At 37.2% G+C, this 9,832-nt stretch overlaps 2 protein-coding genes across 2 annotated transcripts; one reads left to right on the top strand and one right to left on the bottom strand.

Moving 5' to 3' along the window:
- Positions 1 to 4,206: 4,206 nt before the first annotated feature.
- Positions 4,207 to 9,369, bottom strand: LOC116308075 (transcription factor 15). Its single transcript, XM_031718435.2, has 2 exons — positions 8,938 to 9,369; positions 4,207 to 4,593 (listed from the first exon to the last, which is right to left on the bottom strand). The coding sequence occupies exons 1-2, from the start codon at positions 9,290 to 9,292 to the stop codon at positions 4,562 to 4,564; spliced, it is 387 nt and encodes a 128-aa protein (XP_031574295.1). The 5' UTR covers positions 9,293 to 9,369; the 3' UTR covers positions 4,207 to 4,561.
- On the top strand, positions 5,370 to 8,919 carry LOC116308074 (uncharacterized). Its single transcript, XM_089037237.1, has 11 exons — positions 5,370 to 5,463; positions 5,666 to 5,700; positions 5,949 to 5,988; positions 6,076 to 6,119; positions 6,251 to 6,278; positions 6,372 to 6,400; positions 6,565 to 6,633; positions 6,808 to 6,837; positions 6,927 to 7,032; positions 7,775 to 7,813; positions 7,991 to 8,919. Exons 4-11 carry the CDS (start codon positions 6,095 to 6,097, stop codon positions 8,514 to 8,516), a joined length of 852 nt encoding a protein of 283 aa, XP_088893363.1. The 5' UTR covers positions 5,370 to 5,463; positions 5,666 to 5,700; positions 5,949 to 5,988; positions 6,076 to 6,094; the 3' UTR covers positions 8,517 to 8,919.
- Positions 9,370 to 9,832: the final 463 nt, after the last annotated feature.

Genomic DNA, 9,832 nt, shown 5'->3' on the forward strand with positions numbered 1-9,832 from the left:
CTTAAAACAGAGAAGCCATTGATGAAGTCTGGCAGGTATTAACACGGTCCAACCGGTGGAAAACTTCTTCCGTGCAACTGAATCATCTTGATTCCATACCCATTTAGCGTCCTTTAATCCATTACTTCCTTTCAGATTTATGCATGTTACTCCAGATTCGTTAGCGGAAGTGATATATTTTGCTCTAAATTGCTTTAATCTGTGCTTAGCCATTTAACAGGCATCATTGAATCGCTTTCCTTTGATGTAGGTTTAAAGTTGACCCATGGTCATATTTCGGAACGTGCCATACATCCTACTGTCCTCAGTTTGACTGCACGATTAACTACTTGCCTACCACTTGGATAGACATTGTTTACTGAAAACCTCAATTAAAATCAATTTACTGAAGATGACATCGATGTATATCATCTTGGAGCTACTTCTTTTCTATCCCGCTTGAGACAAAACTGTTCAATTAAGTTAGATAATTGGCAAAGTGCTCCTACTCATGACAATGTATTCTTTGGAAGGTATTCTGCAGGGTCTAAGACACCCACGCTTTACCTGTTTTAGGGAATTTGAACTCGAGAAAAGTTTTCATCGTTAATTAGTATTTATTTGTCGCACTCTTTTGAAAAGGCGTATTTCTTATATGGCTTATTGGATAAAACATAGAGTACTGACAATGCAAATGTCCAGTGATTACTTGTAAAAGTGGCCCATGAACTCGTGGGCAATTGATGGAATTTCAACGACAACTTAGACAATTTCTACGTCAACTTAAGCTATATTTAGACCGATGTTATCTCTTCGGGTGAAAAAAATAACATCTTCACTTTCGTACTTTTGACGTTGGTATCGTTTTGGTCAAACTTGTCTGGAATTCCAAAGCTGTGGAACAGTAACAATGTACTTATAATACTCTTACAAGACACAGACCCAGAAAGTTAGGAATTCACTTTAACCCCATGTACCGCACATTGTCAAAGTAGTGTGGATCCACGAGGCGTTATACGTCTCTATGAATTTCTAATTGGAGAAACAGTCTAGCATTGACAAGTGCACTCAATCCGTGGGAGTGAAAGTTCAAAAGCTCAAAACTAAAGTAAGGCATTCAACTTTTCCACCCTACAACTGAAATGTTAATGTTATGGATTGGCGGTTCAAGCTGCCTGCACGGGGAAGTTTTTCCTTTCAGACATGCTACAAAAAACAACAAAGTCGCACCGTTATTTGCTTTTAATTGAACTAGTTAAATCATATATTCATGAGTTTATTGTATAATGTATGTGCTGAGGTCATGAGTCTTTACAAGCTAGGCGTCAGCTACGATACAGTGTGCCATCCATCCTCTGAATAGTACCACCCTCTCTGCATGTCTCTCTACTCCATTGCCAATCTAGTCCTATTGGCCCCTGGCCATTTTTACTGTTTTGCAACCACTCTATATAGCGAAGTGAATAAAAGGGATTTTTATGTACAAAGAAAAGAATGGCGCTAGCCTCGAGATTTACCGAGGCTTTTCAAAGTTTTAGTCATTTTCTATCACTGTTGGACTAGTTTTCTTACTCAGCCAAACCTAGTTAGATAGACTACGATCCATAGATCATTGTCGAGATACCATGCCGTAGGGGCTGGTTCATCTTCTGGTCTAACTAGGACATCCCAGCAGCGGCCCGCTTTGGCCCGTATGTCGTCTTTATATGATGTCAGTTTATACCAAATCTATAACAACTTATAGTATGCACCTCGTTTGTCAAAAGAAAAAAGGGTTTCTTCGGCCCGTTGCATTGGCCTAATTGTATGTCTATTTTTTTCTTCTTCACTATTTGTTATCGGTCTATCCGTATCAAAATATACCTCTGTCTCTATCAAACCTATGCGATATACATATATAGCACGAGATTAATAATAGAGTACTGATCTTAGTTTGTATATATTCAATGGCTTGGCATTTAACTAACCTAAGTTTCAAGATGATCTATTTCTCAGTATGGCGATGTTTTGAGGGTGTGGGCGTAAACCTCTGTTGGGAAAAAATTGGTGTATTCCATGTAAGCTTGAAAGATGCCAAGTTAGGGAGTTACATTACATGCATCTTTTCGGAAAACTGAAGTATTTGCAAGGACTGATCATGGCATTACGTTTTGAATTTGGCCGTGTATCAGGAATTAGAAAAGAAAATGTTTTTTAAAAAGCTTGTCGTCGCTAATCGGCACCGCAAAGTGCAGTTCAGCGGGGTCGAACTTAAAGCATGTGAAGGCACCTCTGGCAGCCGCTATACACTGAGTTTATGTATGATCCCTGAACACACAGTCTATCCAGTTTGAATAGACCTCCTTTGCCAAAATGGCGGCCGCAAATTGAATGAGTTAAAATTAAACTGAGAGAAAAACCAATACCAGCACTGGAAAGAGCACCTTTACTCTAGTAACCCTACGAAGATTCATTATGCCAGGTGTTATAGCGGCCGAGAAAAATCAAGTTGAAAATTGACAAATTTACAGACGTTTGTATGTCTGGGGGTATAGCGTATACCATACAAACGTCTTTTTCTCTTGTAATGGCTATACCGTACTTTGTTTTCTTCGAAACGTATATTCGGGAGCAGAGATTGGGAGGGCCGCACGCGCCCTGCGCCATTTGCGCTTAAATAACAGAATTGGCGCGCAAATGAATAATCTTGGACGTCGCATTGCGTGGAGCTTGGCGCCTACATAATAATTCTAATTTCGCAAATGCACTACTGAGTATTACAGTACTGTTCGAATTATGAAAGTATTTAGTGGTTCCGCCATTTTGGTGTGTACTACAGGTAGTCCACACTTCAAACATTACAAAGTACCCATCATCCACTGCGCCATCCAGAGCCGCAATGTTGTTTGCTGCTTCATATGCTCCGAATAATTCGCTTGTTTCGGCTCACAGCGTACATTAGCTATGCCACCAAAACGAATAAAATTGACCTTAGACACAAACACACAGAAAACTCTCCAGGTGAGTCAAGCACTGAAAAAAATGTTGAAGGTGGACGAGACAAAGGGGAAACTGATGTTGACCAGTCGAACTGTAAGGAAGTCGAAGAACACGGAAAATCAACAGATAATAGTAAGGATCCTTGGAAAGGGGATCCAGAAGCATGACTTCAGAAGATCACTACAGCTGTGGCATATGAAAAAGCATCGCCTCATAAAGACTGATGTAGTTTAGCTATTCTGTTCGGGACAATGTTTTGTACCGATGAGCAGCTATTAATAAGCAGATGACTACCAGTGTTATCCATTGGATAATTAGAATTGTTGTTAATATTATACTGTATTCAATTATAATTTGTATTAATTGTAATAAATAAATAAATAATAAATTAATTAATGGGATTTAACAGTGGCATTTCTACAGAGTAGCTATTCATCCACTGTAATTCCAATTGGAAGTTGATTTTTCGAAGCACAGGAGAGGGAGGAAAGCCGGAGAACACGGAAAACCCTCGAAGCACAGGAGAGAACGGACAAAAAACTCTACTCACATACGACCCGAGCTCAGCGGGACTCGAACCCGGGTCGCATTGGCGAGAGGCGAGCGATCTCATCGCTAAGCCACCCGTGCGTAGATCCTCAACTGCAATTTAAAGGATTTATAATGGCCCATGTCTTTTGTTCTTCGGCCCAAAGTCTGCAAAAATGGCCCTTAATTTTTGTAAATTTGGGGCCATTGGCACGCACACACGCACACACACAAAATAATAATGACCTTCCCAATCCCAGCGGGAGAAAATATGTGTCGTATATGGGGAGTTCTTTATCTATTTCTGTGCCTTGTTAGACAGCGTTGATAAATAGTAAATCTAGATAAAGGTGCTAAATTAATTAACTCCACAGTCTTCTCAGCTAGACAAATTAAAGTGCATTTCACTGATTCTGGTTTAGCTTCGGTAGAAACAATACCACATAAGGCACAATATTCTGTAGTACAAGACTACACTGTAATTCGTGTGTTACCTCAACACGAAGTCGTCGACAGGCATTGCGAGTAGGAGTGATTCGACTGCCCAGTCTCCCGAGCCAGAAGCTTGACTTTAGGTGTTTGACACAAGAATTAGACATTGAAAACTGAAGAACCAACAGAAAAAAGCTCGAAGCACCGGAGAGAACCAAAAGGAAGAGTACTCATTTACAAGACGTGATTTACGTGTTAAAATTTTGTTTATTTTGTATCATTCACATTTCATAGTACAAAAATAATCAATATAAAAGCTATAAAATTAAATAAAACATTCAGAAATAACTGACTTTATGCATCAATTACTTTGCATTTACTCATTCATACTTTTTATACTTTTTTCTTTTTTCTTTGGTGTTTAAATAAAAATGGTCTTTAGCCCTTGCCACGATGACAATTTTTTTCAATTTCTCAAGCCAGTCCAGTTGCCTACTCTACATCGTTTTAAAATTAACGACAAGACATCCGCTCGCGGTGTCTGCTAAGACTTAAATATTTACAAATATATGAGCATGGTGTTCTAACCAAATTTATCAGGTACCCCACGTACTTCTTCTTAGTCAATCCAGAGGTGTTGCGTTTATGTGTCTCCCCAGAATAGATCAATGAGGTCTGTGAAAAAAGAGAAAGAGTTGACTGAGTTTGAGTTGAGATACGATGATTTGCCGGAAGGATGCTTGAAGTCAAGTCAAAAGAAGTTGTACAATATTTAAATGTATAAATTGATTTCTTGAAAAGTTATAAGCCGAGTCAGGCAAACTGGCAATTATCTTTTTCGATCTATCTTCATAGCCGAGGCGCTTTACACTTTACACTAAACAAACAGTTATCAAATCACTGAAATTCGACGAGGATGCCTATCTTTCCAGTTAGGAAGCGAGTTAGGAAGCGAGTTAGGAAGCGAGTTAGGAAGCGAGTTAGGAAGCGAGTTAGGAAGCGAGTTAGGAAGCGAGTTAGGAAGCGAGTTGGGAAGCGAGTTAGGAAGCGAATTAGGAAGCGAGTTAGGAAGCGAATGATATTTTATTACAGAATATTTACAGAATATTTAATATATATTAAAAAAAAGAAATCGCAAGTAAAACGTCTGCATCAGCCGGTAATTATTAATTTTATGGGTGTAACGCGACTGTTTCTCGTTCGCTGACAAAATGTTTGCTGGCTCAACAACGGATCTGTCTGCTTCTCAACACGATGTCGGAAGACGAAAGCCGGTAAGTAATACATTATTCATAATCCTTCATTTATCATGCTAAATTATTCCATCCTTGAAAGATCAACATAGCATGTCGAAGTAAGACAATTTCTGGTTACATTCGAACACGAATTTAAGCAATAATATAGCTTAGATTGTGAAAATTAAGCATTTTTGATTCAAGGGCGAAGGGCACTGACTCGAACTTTGAACTCGTGTAAAGAATCTGAATTGAGTTTATTTTGTTTACAGGAAAAATGCTTCGCCTCCCTATTGTATTGTTTTAACTGGTAAGTGTTTTTCGGGATCTATTTTTAACTGCCTTGTTAAGCATTTAAAGTAAATTCTTTGTTACTTAGATTCTCCGATCAAAGACGCGTTTATCGTTGAGAGGTTTGTGAAATTTATGGCTTCTTAAAAAGTAATTCATTATGATGTTGTACGTTTACTTAAATATTTATTATATTATAACTGTATTTGTTTATGTTTTAGGCAAAGTAATAGGCCAGAGACCATCATAATTTCAGGTACAAGGGAATCTTTTTTAATTTAATGTCTTGTGTTGGGGCCCGAGTTGGGGGAATGAGCCATGTTCTGCAGTAGTATCAAAGGCAGTGTTTTAAATTTTTCGTTTTGGTAGGGGACACTTAAAAATTGTTATTGCAAATTGTAAAATCTCCATACCCCCTTGCCCTATTTATAAATTTTGATCTTTGCTTTGCATAACATATTCTGTGCTCAGTAAAACTAAAGTGTATGTATGGTATTTCTTCAGATTCCCCAGTCAAAGAGGTTCCGTCGAAGCAACATGATCGGTTTGTGAAATTCATGTTATAAACGTTTATAGCTGGTCTTTAGTTCACATATAATAATATTCATACACTTATTTTTTAATGTTTCAGGCAGACTAAAAGTGAAGAAATGGTTGAACCATTTATTATTCCAGGTACCATTCAATAAGCTTTTCAATATTTATTTATAAATAAAGGTGTTTATTGGTACTACTTATTTATTTAAACCTACACATATGGCTAAAAACACAATCTAAATATTTTACATTTCAATATTTGTGTACAGAATCTCCTCTTAAGGTGGAATGGAAAAGGTATGTATTTTTTAATGTATATATATACGGTTTGACTAAAATAACCAAGGCTTATTTTATTTTTTTTTTTGTGTTTTTAATTTTCATATAAAGTGGTTCAAGCACTTCACTAAGTAAAAAAGGTAAGAGATGCATACAACTTCAAAACATCTGGCATATTATAAGTTCTTGATGCTGGTCAACTTTGGCAAGGAAAAAAAGCACAACAGACAGTAGAAAATGTTCCCTTTAATAAAGAAAAATAATTGCATACAGCTAATCTTGTATATTTGTATTTTATTGTCAGATGACATGTATGGATCTCTACCAGAATCAGATCAATCTGAATCAGAATCAGAAGAAGAGGATATTGATTGTAAGTTACTAACCTGTTTGTAAAATTGAAATGTGCAATATGTTTATTTTCAATTTATTATGTCCAAAACAACCCCTTCCGTCGCAACAAACATTGAATAAATATTTATTGCAATTCCATTGGTAAATTCCTATATGTGGTGAGATCACATATATTGATATATTGTTTGTACAGATGCATCAAGTTCTGACAGTGAAGCACCAGGTAAGATACATCTGTAAATAACTATTTCATATGTTTCACTTTGAAAATATTTCTTGATATTGACTAACAAAGATAATTCACCTCACCAGCTGATAAACAGACACAGTGCCTAGATTGCCAGAAATTTTTTTCATCAGTTGGCAACAGAAATAAACACATGAGCCGCAAGCAATGCAAAACTGTGTCAAGAAAAAGGTTGATTTATTATTACAATTATTGTTTATGAAATTGAGGTATTTCTCATTTTTAAGTGAGAAATTCAATATTCACTCTCATTTTTAAGTGTTTTTGAAGTTTCACCCAATTATTGGCACTGGAAAGAGGAGGTGGCGTAGCATTGAGAGCACACCCTTCTCTCCATTGCAACCAAGTTTGGAGTCCAACCAGGCCTGGTATTGTATGTGAATAAAGTTGCTTGTTGATTATATCTCCTACCTAAAGATTTCTTGCACTTAGCTCTATTTCTGTCATAAACACAATCCAAACTCAGAAATTGAAGATTCTTGGCACAAAATCTCATTTGTTGGAACGGTGTGCCCCTGGTTTTATTCTACATTTAAAATGAAAAAATTGTCATGTAATTAATACAGATAGACAAATGCATCCTTTTTGATGGGAAAATGTTTCAATGCTCACATTTTACATAGATGGTCATGAATGAGGGATATATTTTGCTTGACATTTTTTTGTTTCGATATCTTGCAATATGCAATATTGTTCTTTGTTTGTCCTCGTATTTCATTTTTGAGTTTCTCCTATGAAGCATAGACAATGTTTGAAGAAAAGATTATTGAAGGATCTATAAAACTATCTCAATCACTTGGATTACTGTGCTGCTAAATTACATTGATTGAATGTTTATTAATTTATTTAAATCTTTAATGACAACTATTGCTTGTTTCATAAAGTACTATAATTCATTTTCATTGTTTTGTAGAGGATTGAAGACTACTAGTGTATATGTCCCTGTAGACATGTGAGTATTAGTTTCAACGCATTTGCAAAAACAACCCATCCCCTCTTTACATGAAGTAAATCAAATATTAGAGCCAGACTGATATCCCAAAAGAGAACCACAAAGCAAAACAAAACAAAACAAAACAAAACAAAAAATGAAAAGGCTGACAGCACTGATTTCTGTTATTCATTTCAGGAAGCGAAGAAAGCTGTCCCCTTCCCTTTGGGTAGGTTATGAGAAAACAGAAGTCGAGGTGTTGCCATTCGACATCGATGGTACTTGTTCTTATAGGATGAAGTATGACAAAGACGCGCTTATGAAAAGCAGCCAAGATGGGAGACCTTGGAAGAAATGGGTCTCATCAAGTAGAGCAGGCTTCAATGGTGTACGCAGACTTGCAACTTGCTCTGGGACACATCAGTGTAACAATACCAGGTGCCCATATATACATTCTTATTTTAAACCCAACAAGGTGAACTTCCAAAGCCAAGGTACAAATCATATCACATGTTCCTGTTGTGGTTACAAGGCATTGAAAGTAGACTGTACAGCAAAGAAAGTATGGGAGTTCCAGGAGAGTTATGTCACCATATACCATTATGGCAAGCACACTTGTGTCGCAAAAAAAAGGACACTGAAATCCATGAGGACGCAAGTGCATTTTTCAAGATCAATGCAAGTGCTAAGCCTTCCCAGTACCCCTATGTTAGTTAGTTCTTAGAAAATAGTGTTTAAAGTAGATGTTCTGAGTTTTTAATTTGTGAGTTATGAATTGTTTTGTGAAAAGGTTGATTTCCGCAGGCAATTTTCTTTTCAAAACATGTCAAGATGGCCGTATTCAAAATTCATTATCTTGAAAACAAGCTCAGGACAGCCAATTTTTCTTTTCATTTTTGAAATCAGCGTTAAACTCTCTATAAAATATCTTTCTATAAGAACATTTTGTAATGATTGCTTGATAAAGTAGCTAGTCACCTTAAGACAATCTTGGCTAGAATGTATGATTTCCTAATTCGCTTCCTAACTCGATTCCTAACTCGCTTCCTAACTCGCTTCCTGACTTGCTAGTTAGTTTGTCTCAGACGATTCGTCGCTAGTGTTTAAATAAAAGCATTGTAAATACATGTACTTTAGATGATTACCTCCGGGATCAGCAAAAGGGTCAAAATTGAAGGTTGGAAAAGTTAATTCATCGAATGTGCTCTCGAAGTCCAACGTAGATGTTTTCTCTGTGGTATTAAGCAGCTCCGTCATATGCGAGATGTACAACGCTGCTATCCTGATGGTTTCAGTCTTGGATGGTTTTTCATCCGGGAACAAGGGAATGATGTCTTTAAGTCGGTCAATATTGGCGTTCAGCGTGTGAACGCGGGATCTTTCGCGTGCGTTGGCAAGACGTCGCTGTTTGCTGACTCCCGTTAAACGAGGACCTCGACGCTTGTTTTTTTTCTTGGTCTTCTTTTGCTCATTGAGCAACTTGGGTGATGAGACGTCCATAACTTCAGCTCTTAACCTCACAAGTTGTCGCCAGATAAAAGCGTGTTGGATTCACGGTAAAGTAAGCATCTGATATAGTCTTTGAGTACCTATCACGGACTTATTTATCAACGCAGTCGTGCGTCATATCGTCAATATGGCGCGTTCCTTATCGAGAGGTCAACCAGTCAACAGCCAAACCACTATTTATTGTCAAGAAACTTTTCACCGATACTTACGATTGTGGTGCATCATCTCTGTATTGCTTTGGTTAAGTTTGTCTAGAATACACAAACTCTTGAAAAATGCATCAATGTTTTTAGTGCAGAAACACAGTCGTTGTGTTTATAGATGAAAGTGGTTTCTGCCACTCAACAGAATAGCAAAATAACATTTGGGGATCACGTTAAACTGCCTAGTTTATCTCTCCAGGATAAAGCCTGTGTTCAATCAGTATAACAGCATAGCTTGCTATTGTTCAAGCAAATTTACTAACACACATATCAACACCATTAGAACCTTATATTACCGTCTGTAGTAGTGTCATGGTTCTATGTAGGG

The sequence above is a fragment of the Actinia tenebrosa genome, unplaced genomic scaffold (genome assembly GCF_029948245.1).
Source record: "Actinia tenebrosa isolate PJP-AT-01 unplaced genomic scaffold, QUT_ActTen_1.0 PGA_scaffold4__44_contigs__length_22323623, whole genome shotgun sequence".
In the NCBI taxonomy this organism is placed as follows: Eukaryota; Metazoa; Cnidaria; class Anthozoa; order Actiniaria; family Actiniidae; genus Actinia; species Actinia tenebrosa.

Excerpts from the sequence above, each read along its gene's own strand:
- LOC116308074 (XM_089037237.1), top strand. The coding sequence starts at position 6,095 with ATGGTTGAACCATTTATTATTCCAG. Across the intron at positions 6,401-6,564 it reads CACTTCACTAAGTAAAAAAG|ATGACATGTATGGATCTCTA; the intron begins GTAAGAGATGCA and ends TTTTATTGTCAG. Across the intron at positions 7,033-7,774 it reads AAAACTGTGTCAAGAAAAAG|AGGATTGAAGACTACTAGTG; the intron begins GTTGATTTATTA and ends ATTGTTTTGTAG.
- LOC116308075 (XM_031718435.2), bottom strand. The coding sequence starts at position 9,292 with ATGGACGTCTCATCACCCAAGTTGCTCAATGAGCAAAAGAAGACCAAG. Across the intron at positions 4,594-8,937 it reads CCCTTTTGCTGATCCCGGAG|ACCTCATTGATCTATTCTGG; the intron begins GTAATCATCTAA and ends CTTTTTTCACAG.